Here is a 20,858-nt window from a genome sequence, read left to right on the forward strand (position 1 = left end):
AACCCTGCACGGCAGAATCTTTCCTGAGCCTGACATGCATATATTCCAGTCTTTCTGGCAAACTAACAGACCAGCATCCAACCTCAGCAGCAAGTAAACAACCACCATGTATAATGTAGCAGTGCGACAGCTTCCCAACTTAGGCATCAATACTTTCTGCACCAGGATGGAAACAATGGCAAGAATCATTCAACCATTTTTAAACACCTTTCAGATTAAACTAAGCACAAGGTAGAGATCAAAGTCATTTCTGGGTCTGCAGGAAATGAACCTTGAAGAAAATGCAGTCAGTGGGAAAATGTCAAAGTTTAGCCTTGGAGTGCCTGGCTCTACTTACTTAGATGAGAGATTTCTCAAAAAATAAGCAAAACAAAGATGTAAAAATATAAAAGGAAGTCTACCTAACTACATACAACAAGCCAGGCAAATGAATTCCATGATCCATGTGGGTCTCTTACAACTTGAAATATTCTATGAAGGATACACTGACAACAAAGCCAAGTAGCTTTCCATATTCTCAGAAGGATGCTGTGCCCCACTCACCAAGCACCTGTAAAGCATCCTGCTAGCCTTCCATTTTCAAAGGGATCAGGTTGCTTATTAAAATCTGACATGGCATCTGTCAGCACTCATCAATATCAGCCAAGCTGTGTAATTAACTTCATTTCTTGTCAGATGTTTGGTCGCTGAAAGGGACCTCAGGTCCAAGAAAACTCAGATCAGTGCTCCTCATTCTCTTGCACGGAACTTTATACTATGAAAAGGATGCAGAGTAGCAATTCAATATCATGGCTCAGATTCCTAAACTCATGACCATCCAAAATCAGACGTAGTAACATTTCTGTTCTACTTGTATTTGCTGCAAGAGCATTTCAAGCTCATATTTATCAGTGTTTTCTGTTCTAATGTTCAGAAATGCCCTTTGTCTAAAGGTAGACACTCAGGTTTTAGGAAAAAAACACACACAAAAAAAACCAAAACAATCAAAAAGGCTTAATAACGTTAAAGGCTGCTTTAATAACTAAGCTGAAAAATGGAGTTCACAAATGGGCAAGCAGAACTGTAATGTACTGCAAGGGAATTATGAGCCAGTGGAGGTTTTATATAAAGAAAGCTTTTTGGTTCAGTGATTTGGAGCTTCAAGGCACCTTGTGCAATTTCCTGATATTCAGGAAGGAGTGCTTTCTATCGACCAGTCACATCAGCTTGCCCACAGATCAGTACTATATTTGATAAGTATTTGTGGAAACACATATTTTTTCACACAGTGCACTGGATATCTGCTACAAGAGTACCCTCGTATTTAAACTTTCCATGCACTGATGCTGACCTATTAATAGCACTAACAACCCAGCAGTCAGTCTGCAGTCTACTCCTGCTGCCACAGGAGGAATCTGACAACAGATCAAAGGTCAAAGAACTAATGATTTAGAACACATTCCAGCTTGTTGATATAGTGTCTGCTTACATGACCCTAGCTTCTTCCCAATCCTTCAAGGGAGGAACATCCAGTTCAAAGTCAAAGATTACAGAGCATCCCTACATGCAAACTCAGAAACCCTCCTCCTTCCTTGTTAATTTCTTTCAACTACAGATGATGTAGCCTTGCAAAATCATAACACAGACAAAACAGACATGTCTAGAATTGAAACACAAAGGACACTGAAAGTACACACTGATGTAGATTTTCCTAAATAATCTTGAAAGACATCTAACTTAGAGGACAGATGGCACAGTTGTTCCGTAACTAAGAAACTACTTCATGCTAATTTATAACAATGCTCTAAGAGAAGCTACAAGTTGCTTTTACAAGTTGCTTTCCATGGGAGACCTGGCTTTGGGGAATGCTTCATGAATGCCAAAACTCAGCTTTGTCTCATAATTAGCTGGTAATTGCTCTGATACTTTTATTGCGTGCAAAATATCCATATAAAGTGAAATATTTCCTCTTGGTATAGCCTAATCAAATTATAGACATTTATGTCACTTAGTGGGGACCAGAAAACTTTAGGACACCACCCATATTCACAAGTCAGGACTGCTCATTTACAAAAGTGGTCAGGTTTATTTGTTAGGATTCTACCACACAGCAGCTGCGTTTTCCAATTTATATGCAACATCAAGAACAGGGACACTGCCCACTATTTGAAACATTCCTAATATTATACTGTTGTTAAGATAATGCAATGTATTTCTACATGTGCCAAAATCAAGCACTGTTAATGTCTACCTTGTTATGAACAAAGCTTAAAGTTTGTTCTACTAAGCAGTTGGCTGTACTGAAACTAGAATTTCCCTCTAATCCAAAAGATGAATCACAGACTTATTATTAAGTCTTAGGATGCCAATTTAGCTAGCCTCAAAATTTCCACTCCTAGTACTTGCAATAGGGTAAAATGAACTGTAATCAACTGACAATGATAAAAAATATCATTCACATCACATTTTAAACTGAGATATTAAAATCTCTAGTAGTGCACATCAGAATTCACAGCCCAATCCCAGGCAAATTTACATAGGAAGACACTGGAGTAGGTAGTCTTAAATTTCCCAGAGAAATTATTAATGTGCCTCAAAGTTTACTACATTATAAGCCACTAATTCACTCTTATTACTGTTAACAGTTATTAAAGACAAAAAGTAAATCAAGGAGGTCTACAGCTCAGTCTCATCTCCCTCTAGCCTTTCCATCTAGGCCTCCTTCTTCTTCACCTGTTGCTTCCATTGCCAGGTAACCATTAACAATTTGGTTTAAGAGCAGTGTACTCCTGATTAATAGATAATAAAACCTATTTTTTACAACTGGAGATTAATGAATAATGAGACAAAACAGAATCCAACTAAATTTGTATTTCCAATGCAGAACAGCAGCTCTTTATCAAGATGAGTGACTTTATATGTTATAACACAGCAAAATACAATCTGCTCTGCATGGCGCTCCTAGAGCTGCACTCCTAAACATCTCTCACTCATTCCGTGCCCATCATTCCCCTGTTTGCTCTAGCTCTAAGTCAGCTGCTGGCTGCTTGAGATTCCTTGCCTATCAGAGGTCCCAGAGAGCTTGCTTTCTAGGGCACAAGTCACACCACTTTCAGCTCTGTTCTTTCAACAGCTCTTATCTGGACCTGTAAATAGAATCTAGCGGGGCAGATAGGACAAAACAGCAGTAGGTTCTCAATGGTATGGAATAACAGCTAGCTGCATCTTATCTTGGGGGTGTAGAAACACACTGATGGGTAGAGGTTTTCCTTGCTGTCTTCGTCAGGAAGCAGTTTTACTCTGTTCTGAGACTGAGAAGGACACAGCACCAAACTACAAAGCTTGATGACATTACATGACACATGATCATGTCCCAAGCTGGCCGAGGCAGCATGGAGGTTTAAGTCCCCATTCCTACAGTGCTTCAACCACTGCTGACATATGCATGCCAAGCAGTCACAGCAAACCTCTGACATAACCTAGGAAGTACAACTATGATCACATCAAACGTGCTTAATACCATCACGTAAATGAAGTTGTGAGCATTGACAGCAACAAGAAAAAAGGAATCCCATACACAGCAGGCTAAAAATAAATGGCAGCACTGAAACCATGCTACTTTACAACCTGTGCAACAGCTTTATGAGAAAGTCCTCATCTTCACTACACTATCAGATTAAATCTAGAGGTAAGAGGTTAAACATTTTCAGCAGGTGTAACAGCAGTCAGACACATACAAGTTCATTCAAGGCTATTGTACTGTAGATGTCTGAGTTGAAATCTCAAGAACAAACAACTATAAAGAAAGGAGAAGGACAAATAAACCAGTTGTAGAGGCAGATGATGCATACTGCTCTCAGTATCTGGTGTTATTTTCTTCAGCTAACAACATGTTTGAACTGAGGGGGTCTAACTTAACCTCCCGTAGAGGAGCAGTCACACCAAATTAAAAGCTTATTAAACCAAGGAGAAAATGCTTAGTTTAGCAGCTGTGTCCCACTTGTATGAACCATATGGACAGACAATATGCAATATGAGTAAATAACTACACTGTTTAAAACAAAAAGTACATCCACTTAAATATGAAAGGCTGACAAAAAACAAGCTGTGAAACTCAGGTAAAAGCCTCAAAACAGGACTTGAAGCTAACTCCCTGACACAATCCTTTTCTTCCTCTAAATGGAAGACATATAAACACTGAAAAGGACAGCACTACTTACTGCCAAGCCCAACTAATAAGGAATGGACTGAATGAGAAGTTGGTGGGAGAGTTAGAGGTAGTTGGAGACCAAACAAGTGGAGGCTGTAAAAAAGAATTGGAGGCCTAATGGTAGAGGAAGACTAATGGAGGCCAAAAGTGAATGGGAGACAGTGGGAGAGCAGGAAAAAAAAAAAAAAAAAAAACAACTCCGGGCATGGCTCAAAGTTACTGTAAGATTCTAAGAAAAGTGGAGGCGAAGAGGGAGTAGGAGGTCAGGGAAAAATCCTAAGTGAAGATGAACTGGGTTTTGGAGACTCTGGATGAGAGGTGGGGGACAGAAATGTTAGAGGCTGAAAGGTAGCTGGATGCCAAAAGTGTGTGTGAAGAAAGGAAAGAAGTGGAGGTTGACAGGGAGTGGCAGAATGGAAAAAAGTAGATGGAAAAAAGTAGATGGCAAGAGGAAGTGGGAAGCTGGAAAAAGAGTAGTACATAATTACAGAAATATATGAGTATTCCAAGCAGAACATGCTATTTTGGGTCTTCTAGTAGTGGTGAATTTATTCCTACTCCTCCAGTGAATCAAACATCCAGGATAATTTTTTTTCTAAATTAAACTGTAAATGTTTGCACACTGAATTTTTGTTATGTGTGGTGTTGATCATCTTGCTGCTTGTATATCTGTGATTCAGCCCATCCACCATTCATTCTTCACCTTCCCCACTAAACAAATATATTCTCATATTAAGCAAGAGGAATATCTGCAACTTTAGAGACTGCAGGAAGCTTTACCTCTCAAAACTGGCTTAAATTTCATTTTCAGAAATTGACTCTTTTCTAACAGATGAACATCCAGGTCTTACCTTTGCAGGTGAAGCATTTGATGTGGAAGTGCCTGGACTGAACACGGAGTACTTCACCTTTACATGGCTCTCCACACTTATGGCAGTGGATGACTGGCTTTTCAGTTGGGTGGTGGGGCTCTTGAGGATGGGCCACTGTCGAACAAAAAACATAATTTAAACCTACAGAAAAAGCCTTTCTCCTGTACATAAACATTTCATTCATTTTTCATCAAAACGCATATTTATCTGAACACACTTCACACTCACCAAAAAAACATAACCACTTCTAAAAATACAGCCTTTTCATTAAACAGTAGCCTAAGCCATTCGCATCTACTACCTCTTTCCACATGGACATGGAAAGACAAGGAAAATTTCCCTTCACAGTTCAGGCAAAGAGAAAGAAAGGAAACTAACTCCAAGCCATGTTTTGTGAAAACAAATGAACAAGGTTGCCTGACTCTGCATGCAAACGGCTATATTAGAACTACAATTTTGCTACAGCACATACCTAGCACGGGGAAAGTACACAAAAGAGACCAACTTTGTTTCTGCTCCCAACAATTCTAGAAGCAACTCCCCGCATACCAATCAGACATATTATGAGTAGACAGAAATGACCAAAGCACATGCAACATAGTCAGGGAGACAAAATTCCAGGTACTGGTAAATTATCAGCTATCCCACAGCTCTGAGCTGTATCCTTTACAAATGCCTTGGTGAAGAAATGCTGCTATCAACTCTGCATTAATAATAAAAACCAATTTGAGTTAAAAGGAGTAACAGCATGAAGAACAGATAAATAGATAAACAACCATTTCTGCTGCAAGTTCAGCCAAACTAACATGGTAGTTGCTATTTTCTTCTCTCTTTTTTTTTTTTTTTTCTTCACTCTAAAAACCTTCAAAGAAAATTCCTCTGCACTCCTCTACTCAAATGCCAAGTTTTGAATACCTCCTCTGGTAGCCTACTTCAATTATTTCTCAGGGAAATAATCAGAATTCAGTTGGCAATGCCATCCAGTATATTAATTAGTAGTCCATCTAAATATGACCTCACTAAACGCCTTGCCTTGAGTGAACCTCACCTAATAAGGCTGCAATACAATTCCATTTCTGGAATAGAAGATATTGTTCTTCCATACAAGACTAGGAACAAGTAGCTTGTTACCATGGAAATGCACAGTTTGTGCAATAAGGAAAAGAAAGTCCAAATACCAAAAACCAAGAGAGATATAATCAGAGGCAAAGGTTAGCAAAGTAAGAGATGAGGAAAATTCCACTTCTGACCCAGACAGCCCGAGATGGGCCCGATGCCAACTGAAGAAAAGGTATGAGAAAGCATATTTTTGAAGTTGCTCAAAAGAGGAACTGGATTGAGGATTTGGGCAAATGCCACCTAGGACCTGCATGGTGCAGAGTGAAATCTATTTCTAAGTATTCTGCTCACAGACTCAGGCAGAGTACAATGTAACATATTCTGCATGCCAGCATGAAGATTTTCTCATTAATTTGAAAGACAAGCTTTTGCTCTTTATTGGTTGTAAAAAAATATTTTCAAGACTGGTACAATAATGCAACTTCACGTTCTGCTTTCACGGCCATTTAAATGAACACAAATACTTTGAGTTGCTATTTCCAGACTGATCTCTTTAGTGAAGCTAATTATGTCGCTCGTCTGACTGGCCTCAAATTGGAATTGTAGGTCAAGATTTCAGTAACTGACTTGTTCCCTTGCAAGGAACCGCTTGCAAGCTTTTTCCTCTGCAATATGCAATGCACGCAAGGCAAAGTTGACCCTTTATAGGCATCAGTGTAGACAGAACAGAGAATTAAAGAAATGCTAATACCTTTAACAAACAGTTGATTTAAATTGCTCCTGACTGAAGTCCAAATGAGTATTAAAATTGTGAACTGCTTTGGGTCCAAAAAACCCTGAGCTAGAAATTAGAAGTGCTGACCAGCTCAAGATTCTTCAGCCTTGAATTACAGTGGCAGACCCAGACCAGGTTAGTCTACTGTTCATAGGTCTTAAGTACCTTAGTGAATGCTTACATATAAACTGATGAAAAGAAGTTTTATCTAAAAGAAAATTAGTATTTTCCTTTTATTTGTGTTAGCTAGGAGCAAACCTGCACTATCTGTTTTACACTGTCTGGCCCTCTTAGGTTACTCTAAAATGGATTTGTTTCCAATTTAAAAGAACATAAATTAATAATTTTGAGGGAGACAAGCTGGTCTGAGGCTTCCATTCTTGCTCACAAGACCAGCTTAAGTAAATAATTAATGAAAAATTAATGCTTTCTTCAGCTTTCTTCATTTGGGTTTCCAATAAGACAAATCAATGGCCTATTAAACACCGCATTTACCAAGGATAGCATTTACAGACTGGGTCAACAGGGAAGTATGGATTACATTTTTTACTTCAGAAATAAAGGAAAAAAAGCAAAAATAAAGCAGAACAAGAGAGAAAACAGGAAAAACACCCCCATTTTTCTATGAGGAAGACTGTAGTCACTTTCCCATCTCCACATGACAAACTTAAAGCACTTTCCGAGCAAAATTAAGGAATTCATTTGCTGTGTAAAGCTTAAATCCGCCGCGCCAGAGCTGCTTTATGCAGAACAGGTCATTGCACAAAGTTCTAATAGTAATTACATGTTTTGCTGCCTCAGTCAAAAAAAAGACCTCAGTACTGACACCAAGTCTTTCTGGAATGGAAATTACAGCTATTCCCAGAAGGGTAGCAGTTGTTTAATTAAAAAAAAAAGTGGAAAATAAATTCTGCATCCTCCCTTATTGATGATTCTCTCCCTCAGTTTGACCTGAATGCAGAACTGCTAGGAAACCAGACTTGAGCTAAGGGGTGCTTAGCTGCAGATCCTGCTGGCAAGACTCCACATCTCTGCTGCAAGCCACAGAATATTTTGACTTTTTATTCTAAGTCAGAAAGAAGCTTCTGGGAAATGCCTTGCTATGATAGTGTTGCAAAGCAGAGGTTACAGCAAAATACACTTGATTAAATTCTATAGTCAGCTGAAGTAAAAAAAAAAAAAAAAAAAAAAAAACACAAAAAAACAGCTTCCTCTAAATTTAAACCAAAAATTTACTGGCTACTCATGCTGCTTCAGTTCAGGCCCTTGACTAAAGAAGGGCTGCTCCAGGACTCACTGGTCACCAGGCCCAACCTGGTCACCCAACAGCCTGCTGAGACTTCAACTGAATTACAGGATCTGAAGTTTAAAACATGAAGGTTTTACAATGGAAATTCCTTCAGTCTCTGGTGTTGAAGAGGCAGCCATTAAACCCAGCTGTGTGTGGGCCGTGCAGGACAGGGGTGGGCACAGGCTGCTGGCTGAGGAAGAAGCTGGTCTAGGAAGAAGGTGCCAGCTCAAGAGGCAGCAATGGCATATCCCTCAGTCCCTGTGCTCTCTTTCTGATGAGAGGAGCAGCAGTAATTTTCTCCCATCCTTTGTGTTTCTCACAGAGATGAATGTCTGTCTCCTCTGGTTGCAAAGCATGTCTGTCTGCAGCCTGCAAGTTCTGAAGTCAACCCCTAGCTGCCAGGAACAGATAATGAAGCTACTGCAGTCACTGGCCACAGCGATGGGGCAGGGATCTTTGAGAATTGCAGAATACCCAGGTAGGAGGCACTTCCACTGGGAGACAGGAGCAAGCTGCACGCCTGCACGTGTAGGAAACAGTCAAAGGCAAAATCCTCCACTGTAGCTTACTCACACGATTGCCATTTCAAATCATACCTGAAGAATCATATTTTAAAAACTCCTCTTCCTTTTTTGGTTTGACTTCTACAGAATGCCAATTTGTCTCAAAGCTATTTTAACAAGCTACATGTAATCAGAGTAGCTATCTGTCTGTAAAGGCAGACATTAACATGCTGAACTAGTTAGTTAGGATGATAGACGAGGGTAGTTCAAAAGAAAAACAGTTTAGAAAAATGTTCTAAGTGAAGATATCAAACTCTTAAATTTACACAAAAATAGCATGTGAACATTTCAGTACCAGAAACCAAATTTCAAAAAAGATGAAGCACACTATTTTTAAATGAGAAAACTGGTATTTAGTTACTTTCCTAAACATCTGTAAAGTAGGTATACCACATACATGGAGGTGATGTCACACATGTAAAAAGGCTAAGAAATAACAAGCTTTAAGCTGCAAACTCATGAGGTATATCTTATCGCCCTTAGTTCTACAATGTGATTAAATTGTTGCTATTCTCAATACAACAGCACCAGAGGCTATGTGATATTCTCCATGCCAACTGTAGCACTACTGCCTTTCATTTGCAGGCCAACAAGTTTCACCTTCTCAATCCACCTGTTTGCCTTTGGTCACCTGCCTTGAGTTTGTAACAGTGACCACAGAGCACATTCTGTACCCTACACTGCAAAAATGAGACTTTACAAAACCATTCTGCTTACAGTTGTTATACAATGCATCCTATTTGGCAGCCAGTGTTTAAGAAAAATTATAATCATTTCAAAGAAGAATTAATGAACAGCTTGTTACTTACGAGTTGTTTTCAGTCCTAACTGAAAAAGAAAGGTAGTTCTAAAACCATTTTCAGTAGTGAAAAGGCACACATTTTACCATGAAGAATGCAGCAAGCTAGAATTTGCTTTGAAATACGATGTTGAAACAAATGTTGACTAAGCTAATCCAGTCTTTGAATTAAAAACTACATTAATCAACTTTGATTGTTAACAGAGGGGTTAATGGGTAGGTAGTTAAACCAAAGGGCAGATGCACAAAGTTATTGTAGACTGCCATATTTCTACATGAGCACAATGTAATTTTTCATGTAAATAGATCATGATACAAATTGGGTGATAAAATAACAGCGAATGCAAATCAAATGTTCTGAGAACAGCTTTACATCTTCTTCATTCCAGCATGAAGATCTCCACATCAGTTTATACAGCAGATTTTTATTTCACAGAAAGGCTTGGGTTGGAAGGGACCTTAATGCTCATCTACTTGCAAACCCTCACCATGGGCAGGGTTGCCTCCCACACTTTGGTTGCCCAGACCCCATTAAATTGCCTTGAACACCTCTAGTGATGAGGCACCCACAGCTTCTCTTACTTCATAATAATTAATTCACCCTTCAAATCTCCTGGATGAAGGGCTGGACATAAACAACTGTTTCTCACATTCAACATCTGCAAGTCTAGATAACACAGCAATCATCTCAGCAAGGAAAGCAGTAAAAATCATTTTGTTTGATGCTTCAACATTTTGTACAGAAAAAGATCCAGTTACCAGCTCAAAAATGCCTTTTTCCCCCCTCCTTCTTTCTAATATAGAGGAAATTAGAAATTCAGGAGCTCTTAAGAGTACTCTGAGCAGCCATCTAATTCATCTCACTTGATGTCTGTATCAAAATCTTACTGAAAACAATGAATTATAAGAAGTGTCAAATGATTCACTGTGAGTCCTCAAGGCTGTGCAAAGAATACTGCTGAAGTTAGCAGAAAAAGCTATGACTTTTTCCAAAGAGCATGGAAATTCTATCTTACTGATGAGTGCCATTTATCTGTAGCAGCACACAACAAATGGTCCTCTGGGCAACCTTAACAGGATCCATTCATGGATTTTAGGCAGTAGCAATGAACTCTAGTTTGAGTTCCTCTAAGCTTCCTTTTTAAGGATATTGGAAGTATTCCGTATGGTAAAAAGAATTAAATTCCCTTCTGAAGTACAAAAATATTAAGATGCTGACTTTAAAAACCAAGTCTCCTGCTTTTTATCCCTAAGATTATCTAAGGACAGCCACTGACCTACTTAAGACACTGATATCCCCGCGGTCTTCTGCTATCTGCATAGTGACATACCACTACTGCAGTTTGATGTGTGTATGAACAGTGGAGAAAAGCCTGTACAGAAATAGGGCTGTCACAAAGATGATCTTTCAAAACATAATCTGTAGTAAAATGTCACTCAGTTACAATCAGCACTCTCACAAAGGGTTTCCTACAAGGCCCTTTGCAGACACCCGTCCTTAGCCAGAGTTCCTCTGGCTAGCACTAGGCAGTAAATTACAAGCAGACTCAAATTCAAAGATGCTTCCAGGTGTTTTTTGGAAGAAAAAAAAAGTTAACAACATCAAACACATACAACTGCTTCTTTGAATACACAAGCCATTTATTGATTCTTGTTTGGCTTAACAGTAACAACAGTTAACCCTCATTGCTCTGCAAGGCTGCATTTCTATTTGGATCACTTTGAAGAAGCAGTATCATTTTAGGATCCTGAGCTAACACCAGGTTTCACAATATGCCACGTAGATTATACCTGCTTCTGTGACATCAAACTGGTGCTAAGAGCACCGGGAATTAGAAAACAAAGTATACAGCTGCTCTGGTGACACTGCTCACAGAACCATGCCTATTAGACTCTTCTACAGCAGAAATGCAACATTTCACTTCTGAGCAGTCACTGTTACTTTATTCAACCTTTATTCTAGCACTTGCTCCTTGCTTTGCAACTCTGAGGAGACTCCTCAGCTTTCCTGCTTCTGTTTTCCAGTCAATATGCAATACAATAACAAATAACACGCGCTGCTGAGCTATAGAAAGCATCTGTCACTTCTGGATGTACATATGGGCAAATCAGAAAGTGCTATAAAAGACAGTATTATTTCTCTCATTGTGGCCTACACAGCAATGCTGCTAATATACACCAGAAAAATGGTTGCCATCAATAAAAGATGGGGCTTTGCCACACAAATATCACACAGCCCTCTCCCCAGTGGAGCCCAACTTCGAGACAAGCCCGAAGCACTTACTTAGCTTTAAATCCCAGTGATTCAATTAGACTCAATGAGATACTCTGCTGAACAGAATAGGCTTAAGACAGTGCCTAAGAGTTCTCCTCAGCCAGATCCCCAGTGAGCCTGAAAGCTATCCTGGCTCGGTGAAGGCAAGGATTAATCATCCTTTTGGGGATACAGACTGTTCTCTAGGTGAAAAACCAAGTTTGTTATAAATAATCCTTTTTAAATTAGTTATGGATTGCCCCCAGAAAGAATGAAATCCTTTTCCCTCATTTCTCCCACCCAAAGGACACAGCACATTTTGATGAGCAGAACTCGGTCTTTTCTCCTGTGATGCATTCATTTTTCACAAAGAGGACTGTTTCTCTTACAGCAGTAGGCTAAATTACCATAGTATCCTAACCTAGAGATTCCTTCCTAGAAGCTTCTTGCTTCCCTTTGAGAAAAATATTTCTTGTCCCTAGTTTAACATATTCTAAAAGCATTCAATTTCCCTATACCAAGCAAGTGCCAGTGTCTTTAAAAGCCTTGCCTTTCAAATTCTCATCCAAGACATCCAACAATATGATCTGCAGTCTAATCACTTGTACCAAGTGTAAGCAGCAGGGGATGGAGGCAGTGCCGCGTAGGAGGTTGCCAAGGATTGCCCTGCACTGGTCATGCTCACAGCCAGCTCAGTAATGGATAAAACGGACCCAGAGCACATCAAAACAATCAGAGGAGCACACAGCACCTTTGCAAAACTGTACTTAAAGAATGGTAAATGTCAAAAGGACAGATGCTCAGGGGGAGATGTCAGAGCAGGAGGGATGATAAGACACAGCATAAGGCACAACATGAGGACAGGAGACCAGAAAGAGGGAAGGAGAAAAGTCAAGGTATGTTTCTCTGATCATGATGTTTGTTTTTGTCTTTTTCATTTTACACTAAAAGAATCAGTAATAAAAAGCTTGTTAATTGACAATAAATTAAATCGACTGCAACTCCCCAGCTCAAAACAGTTTTATTGGCCTATGATGCTCCCTGTGTCTGTTCTTAAAAAAGGAACAGCTTAATTGCCTCTATCACCATCTGAAGCTTGAACTCTGTGGTCTGGAATTTATTGCCTAAAGCCACTAAGCCCTCCCCTCCAGCGAGATCAATGGCAAGTGGGCTCCCCACTTTTCCACATAAAATAGCTGCCAATGTACCTTCAGAGCACTGCTTGTACAAGCAACTGGGACGCAAGGAATGTATGGAATTTCACTGCTGGGAACATGGGAAGCCACCAGGCATGGTGGGATTGCACTTGCCTTTACTCTTGGGACTTGCATATTCATGCCCTGGTGTGAACTAAGTGCTACATTAAGGGAAAAAAAAAAAAAAAAAAACAAACAAAAAAAAAAAAAACAAAAAAAAAAAACAAAAAACAACCCACAAAAACTTCAGCAAGCAGACAGTGCCTGAACTGGTTGCTCTTTGGTTACTTTGGTTTCTCTCAGTGTCAGCGCTCAACACCAGAACTGCAATTTGAAACCTAAGATTAAAAAGAAATTTAGAAAGAGAAAGTGGAGAACAAGCAATATTATACATTCGTCAATAAAAGCATAGTTGTTCTACAGCTGCTTTAGGTTAAAAAGTAAAAAAAAATGTTTACAAGGCATTTCACATACCATTGGATCTTTTTTGTGTCAAGCGGTAGCGGCTAAAACCCCAACCTAAGACTATTTTACACTTCTATCATAAGGAAAAAGAAACTCTGCTCCAAAGACCTCTAATTCAAATAATCACGGCAGACAAAAGGAATGTTCTTATCCTCATTTTACAGATTAACTAACACAGAGAGAGATGAAATTACTTCCTCAAGGTCACCTTAAAAAGTCTCTAAGACAGAACTGCTCTGTAGTTTAGTACCTTAACGACAAGAATACTACACATATTTATAAAATGCCTTTTTCTGTGCCTCGTCCAAGTGAGCATGCTGACTTAATCATAAGAAAATCCCAAAAACACCTAGCACCTAAAGTAAACTGTCAAGCAGGACAAAATGTAAAGCAAAGCAAACCAAAGAAAACAAAACTGCCCAATCCTCCCTGACAAAGTGTAAATGCATAATCTTGTCAGATGCTCCAAAAGCAACAAGCTTGGAGACTTTCCCAGGTCACCTGGGGATAAAAGTTCCAAAGTCATGAGTTCAGATCAAGACTATTTTTCATTACCACCCACAACACCAGGGACCCAGATCCCATTGTTAAACATTTTCTTAATTCACATTGGACATAAATGTACAGAGAGCTGGAAAGAGTGATCCAGACAGAGAACACACTGAAATTAACAGAGGTAGCATTTAGCATGCTTTTCAAGTACAGTTCCCACCGAAAGCAGCCCAATTTATTTCAAGGGAAACGATAAAAGCTGCTCAAAGACTTGTAGTTTTGGAAATATGTGAGTGGAAGAGAGGGCGAGACTGGAGCTACTGCAAGCAGAAAAACAGTCCTCTTGGTCATAACCTTAAGGGTTATCAATAACGTGCTTTATCAATGGTATGAAAAAAAAAAAAAGAAATAAGTCACTCTGCAAGACTTAATTAGATCAGGAGCCATGTTATACAGGAAATGTTCACATTTTGGTGAACTTTCTGTGCTGTTCTCCGGGAACATTGCTAACTGTGTATCTACAGAGACATTTGTGAGAAGTTGCAAACGTGACCTAGCTTACTGCAGCCTGGTACCCAGCAGGTGCAGGCACCTACCCTTCAACAGGAACAGAACATCCTGAATAGAAATCGTAGGCCTCCAGACTACTTCCATAACCCTAAAAGACTTCAGCCCTTCCTCTTTTCTCTCTGATCTGTCCAAGCATGAAGAATTTGGCACAAATAGATGTTACTCCATTCCAGGTTCATCTACAACCCAATCCAAGAGTTCATCAGATAAAGAACTGACTCCAGTACCCACAGACCAGGCGGTGAGTGCTAGGATAGGAAATCAAGAATCAGGGCTAAATCCTCAGTTACTGTGATGGAACAGTGGTACAAACGAAGCTCTGGATAACACACACAGCCACGTGGCTGGCAGATGAAAATTCAATCATCAGCTGAAGCGCTCAGAATGCTGATTATTCAATAAACAGCAGAAGACAGTTAACAACAAGATACAGATATGCACAGTAAACTTCCCTTCTGTTGACGGATAGAAAAAGAGTAAGTTGTCTTTGGCTGCAAGACAATGACAATAATTTTATCTAAAAACTAGATAATTAATAAGGGCTCATAATTGGACAGGAGTAAATAACAGTCAGAGGCATTAAAATGTGGCATCAGTCAAACATCCATCATTTAGGAAGCGCCATTTGGTGTCAGCAGAAAACACCCTGGCCTCAGGATTTTTTTTGTTGGTATGCGAATTGACCAGGCAGACACTGAAATCATTCCACAATATGAGCATAATGAAGCATGCTAATTCGCTAAAAACTGTTACTAACCACTTTGCACTTCAGTGAATTGGAATTCCATTTTTCTAGTTGAAACCAGCCCCTCCAGTGCCTCGTTAACGTGTCAACCAACTGATACTGGACTGAACGCATTTTTAGCTTGTTAAAAACAAGAATTTCTTCAGTGGCTGGAAGAGAGCCATGGTACCATACTGCCCTGCATTTTGCAAGCATATCACTCCAGAGAATATTATTTGTAGCAGCTTAAAAATACCAAATGGTATTAACATCTCTCATTTTGCAGTAGTGATGTATGAACTATCAGTAACTGTACCACAAAACTAAAAGCAATTCACTGTTTTAGTCTATGACCTATGCAAACAGAAGACAAATTTTATACCCAACATCAATATTACTAGCTGTTCAATTGGTGGGGAGGATGATGAGGATGATTGGGTTGGGGGAAACAGATCAATTGAAATACAAGACTTTGCTGTCTGCTGTCAACTTTTTCCATTAAGTTAGTATTTTGTTTCCTTTTTTCTTTAAATGAAAATGACAGGTTTAATTTCCTTACAGCTACGTCACAACTTTCACCTGTGAATACTATTTACAGATTAATTCCAGGAGGAGTTGAACTAACTGCACATGGGCTGGATAGGCAGCAGAAATGTGCCGACTGCTGAAACTGCTACACATACATCTACTGAGCATTTCAAGAACATCAGCAGCCTAATTCCAAAACGTATTTTAGATGACAATCACCAATTATTACAAGCTGAATGGTAATACACTTTCCTGTAGAGATGAGAAGTGTAACTGACCTCAATGATATCAAATCTTTGAAAGTTACAGCTTCAAGTATTTGGAATGAAACTGCTTCTTAAACCATCCCTGGTATGGCTTACAGCAGGTCAGCAGCTCACCACCGTGACACTGTAAAAACGGTCCCATAAACCTCCAGTAATGGATCTCAGATCTGCTAAGTAGCCAAATACTACTTACACTTCTCACCAACAAAAGCCACGAATAGCCTGAATAACGCTCATGACTACAACTCTCCATCTATCTGATACAATATGGCACTATTGTAGTTTTTATCCTACTCACTCCAATGTAAACCCAGTGAGGCTAAATTCCCTCAATTTACTTCATTTATAGCATGAAATTATAACGCACGTGTTCAGAGTTGAAAAACTACTCACTCTCATCCAATATAACGACTTTTTGTTTCTTATTCAGTTTGAATTCATCACATGTGATCTTTCACAGAACCCTCAGAAAAGTAAACACAGTTCCTGCTCTTCACAAAACAGAAGGTAAGTGGGAATCTGTGATAATGCAATGCTCCCCAAGCACATCCAGCCCACCACTCAAATACAATTCTGGATCTATTTCACATCTTCACGATGCAATAAACAGTACAGGCTGCTCTTACTGTGAGGAAATGTTGCACAATGACACTTAAATTCTTCATCCAGCTTCTGTAGCAGGCTTAATGTGTTACTTACAGGCAGAATTGAAACGCGTGTAATTTACTGCTGCAAAATTCCAACACGATACAAAATTCCCCACATAACTCATCTCTTCATTAAAAGGGTAGACACGACCATGTCGTGTCCAGGCTTGCTGAATGCGTTTATCTTAATAATTAAGCTAACTGCTTTGGCAGTTCAGCTCCTTGAGCTGTGACTAACACAGGTAACAAAACATCAACAGCAAACTTAAGGAATATCACACAGAAAATAAAGATATATACGAGCTTAGAAGGAACCCAGCTGTGTAAACACCTTAATTCAGGTGTGAATCTGGATTCTACCCTTATAGAAACAGGTACAGAGACAATCAAAGCAACTGCAGTTGCAGTTTTGACACATCATCTACAGAAAGGAAAGCTGTCAGTGAAGACATGGTTCATTTTAAATGCAAAGGTTTAAACCTCAGGTAATTGTGGCTGGCACATTAGTTCTTTTCAGTTCCAATCTGTCAATAAACAGAATTACCTTTTTCTTTCACCATGGCAAACAAATTTTCTTCGTCGTGGAAGCAGCAAGAATTAGCTGAAGTAATTTAAACAAAACCTCTTCTCCAGCAGCGTTTGGTTGAGGTGGGTTTAAAAATTAAAAAAAAAGGAACAGAAAAAAAGAAAGCGAGAGCTTATTCCAGATAATTATCTTCCTCAGATTTCCTACAAGATCGGATGCAGTCCTATCGCTCGCCCTGTCTCTTCTTTGTCTGCCTCTTATCTTCTCCCACGGTGGTCTTTTCCTGCAGCTCCTGCCCTGCATATGGACTCTGCCCCTTGTGCAGAGACAGCCCGCTTCAGCTGCTGCTGCGTAACAAATGCTGGATTCCATGGCCGCGGCTCCCGGCGCTGACACCACCTTGCATTCCTCTACCCTCGCAGGACTGAGCTGGCAATAATCCGCTCCCAAGCGACTGGCAAAAGGCTGCCAGTGAGAAGATGTGGGAGAAAAGAGGGGAGCTGTTCAAACACACGCAGAGATGAAGTGCATTCTGCGAGGGCTTTTTGATTTTATTTACTCAAGCTGAGCAAGGATGAGGAAGGGAAATACGAGATGAATACAGGCAAATGCTGAGGCAGGCTGCAGCACAGTGCATTTTCTGCAGTGAGAACTCTATCCACTCCTGGTTTTACTTTAAAACTGTTACGAAACAGCAATTACGAGACCAAAAAGCATGGTCCTGAACAAACTTCCGATGTTCCCTGACCATGGTACAGAACACGATAACATACAGTATCCACAAACTGAGAGTGCTGGCTCTACTTACTACATGAAATAAGGATTAAAATAAAATGAATATCGGAATTGCAAGATCAGTGAGCAACTGGGTTTAGTACCATAGCCAAGCTGGTGTGAGTCAAGTACTGTGTACTCTGAGTCACTAAACACCTGAAAGCTCCAAGTCCTCTTCTGTGACTTCTTTTGGGATGACAGCTGTAAGTACTCACGGAATTGAGAAGAAAGAGCAGCATACTGAACCAGCAGCACTGGTGGGGTGAAGCTCACCTCCAGCATCTCACCACTGTTGACTCTGGACATCAAACCAAGCTTCCATGCCTTGGTTTCTCAGGCACTAAACACTACCAGAGAAGGACTGGCCAGTAATAAACTGAGGTTAAAAATCATACAAACAAACTCTTTACCATATCGGCAAGTCTCATTGTCTTACTGTACAATAAGGAATATTTCTGTTTTTTATTAAAAGGTAACAGCTCAGAGTTAGGTGAGAATTAAAGCTCTATTTTCACAAGCCCATTTTTATTCCTAGTTACGGAGAAAAGCTTTGAAATACGATTACTCAGAATCCTGAATGCTCATTAAAAGCACTTAACATGTTTTATTTTTAATACATTTATCCTACCTGTATCAAGTAGCAATAGTATTGTATTTATACACTGCTTTTTCCTTGTTCATAAATAACTTTATTCCTCACTGTAGCTGGCCTCCAGTGACTTTGCCAACATAAACCTACCCCAGCATGCCTTCCCTTGGGCGGTACATTTTAATACCTGTTTTAGAGGTGGAGAAAATGACAAAGGAAAATGAACTGACTTGCCAAGGACAAAGGTGACCTCAGCAGAAGAGAGTTGGGTTGAATACAAAGCTATTCTGGGCTAGGTGATGGGCAGATTCATTGGGTACAACTTCAACTTGACCACAACTCAGGATAGTATCTGGTCTAGGTTACATGGAGGAGGAACAAATTACACAGCACCCTAAAGCAAACCCTATGTACAGCCCTGACTCAGAGGAACCTCTATTTCTTGAGAAACCCCTATCTTTTGAAAATCGGAAAATTGTGACCTGGAACTCACACCTCCATGAGAGAATTCCTTCTCAATGCCGCTATACGGAGGGAAAGAAATTGATATAAAGAAACTGGCTGTAGGCATCAGCCAGCCAGAGAACCAGATGGCTGACACATGCTGGAAAAACAGAGCATACATCCAGCATTAAAAAATATTTTCAGTAAATAAATCCTAAGTGTTTTGTATAAAAGCCACAAGAACAACAGAAAGAAACGAGTGAGTCTGCTTCACCTAAAAGATCCATCTTAATCAATGATACTCTTTCATAAATAAATACATAAATTAGAGAGACTGACAGAGATTCATGTATGGAAAAAAGCAGTTATCCCCTAGCAAACCTCGGCTGGCTTTCTATTGTTAGCAGCCTAACGCGTAAGCGAGGCGCAGCCCAGCAGTCTGACATTGCTGTTTCTGTGACTCAGAGTGCTGCTATTAATAGCAGAGAGCCCCAGCATTGGGCTGGGCTCAGCCCCACCAGGGCTGGGCAGAATTCATTGTGTCACATTTCTGACACGCACACACATACACATACAGTCAGGTTGTAACTCAGCCTGGCTGTGTTCTTCTTCAAGTCGTATTTTGTAAACAGTCAGGGGACTGCAGCTTGGAAAGGCCACATCTGACCTTCATTCATAAATATTTGAGGTGATGTGCAGAGCACAGACTATGCTCTATATCCATAGATCTTTCCTGAGATCTTCTGACACCCTCCAAAGGGCTGTGATGATTACCATTCTTTTTTTGTTGTTGTTGTTCCAGCAGCTGCAGACAAAGAATATGACTGCTGGCATCTGGACTTTCTGTCCTCTGAGTTCATTAGTTCCATTTTTCACGTGTTAGAGATTAGCACCGCTGTATCTCATCTTGCCCACTGCTGAATAGAAGCTTTCATCGTATTATTCAGCCACGGAAAGTTGCAGTGTTTCACTGCAGCGTGTACACAGAAATAAATCTCAAAGTACGAACTGCAGCATGTTAGGCTGGGCAGTTTAGGAATCAAATGCCACTGACTCCAGTGTAAGAAGATATAGAGATCAGATGTTGGTATTCTAAATAACATCTTTTTAAACTGGGATGATTTTTTTCCTTTAATCTCATTGTTCTACACCTGACACAGAAATTTACCTTCCTGCACAATTCAGGACCTACTCATAAACACTAAACCAGAGAGGAAAGACAGACAGCAACTCCTGAAGCACAACCCTGGTGCCTCCTATACTTAGAGGTACAATATTTTGAAGAAACAAAACCAGTCTTTTTTTCTTTACAATACTTTTTGCACTCTACAACTTCAGTAGAGTATCCCTGGAACACAACGAGGATGAAATATTCACAACGAGTACAGGATAGCTACACAGCATAATTACATTACTGCTACTTCACGATGAAAAGTAGCCTGCACATTCACCAAAAGACATGGGGGTCATATTGAGATCACAAAATGAAAGAGTTAACCATTGTGCTTTGCTTTTTCTTGTACAGTGATAATGTTGAAAAAGTACACATTAAGATACTAAGCAGTTCAGTCATGACTTCGGATTTGTTATTTAAAAGTTGCCTTTTGTATTTTTTTTTTTATCCTGCTCTCATTCTTCATAGATGAGGCCACGGCTTGTGAGTATCAAAACACTGTTCTTATATAACCCCTTACAAACTGGTATCTTCTGTTGATCCGTCAGTGATGAAAACTGCCTGCTACAAATCACAGAGGGAGAAGTTGTACTATTAAATAACATCCAGGAAAATATCCTCTAATTAATGCCTTTTTCCTTCCAGCAAAAAACCTGGCACA

General features: G+C 39.8%; 1 protein-coding gene across 17 annotated transcripts in view; it reads right to left on the reverse strand.

Annotated features, from left to right (window-relative positions):
* ABLIM1 (actin binding LIM protein 1) overlaps window positions 1-20,858 on the reverse strand; it is a 174,638-nt gene that overhangs the window by 87,889 nt on the left and 65,891 nt on the right. For 16 of the 17 annotated variants that reach the window (XM_010714782.3, XM_085230161.1, XM_085230158.1 and 13 more), the window contains exon 2: window positions 5,041-5,175. In XM_010714782.3, coding sequence (XP_010713084.3) covers window positions 5,041-5,175 — 135 coding nt within the window. Of the gene's footprint in view, window positions 1-5,040; window positions 5,176-17,234; window positions 17,737-20,858 lie in introns of those variants that run through there. The other variant, XM_085230160.1, reaches the window with a different exon arrangement.

This window comes from Meleagris gallopavo, chromosome 8 (assembly GCF_905368555.1).
Source record: "Meleagris gallopavo chromosome 8, MGAL_WU_HG_1.1, whole genome shotgun sequence".
Taxonomy (NCBI): Eukaryota; Metazoa; Chordata; class Aves; order Galliformes; family Phasianidae; genus Meleagris; species Meleagris gallopavo.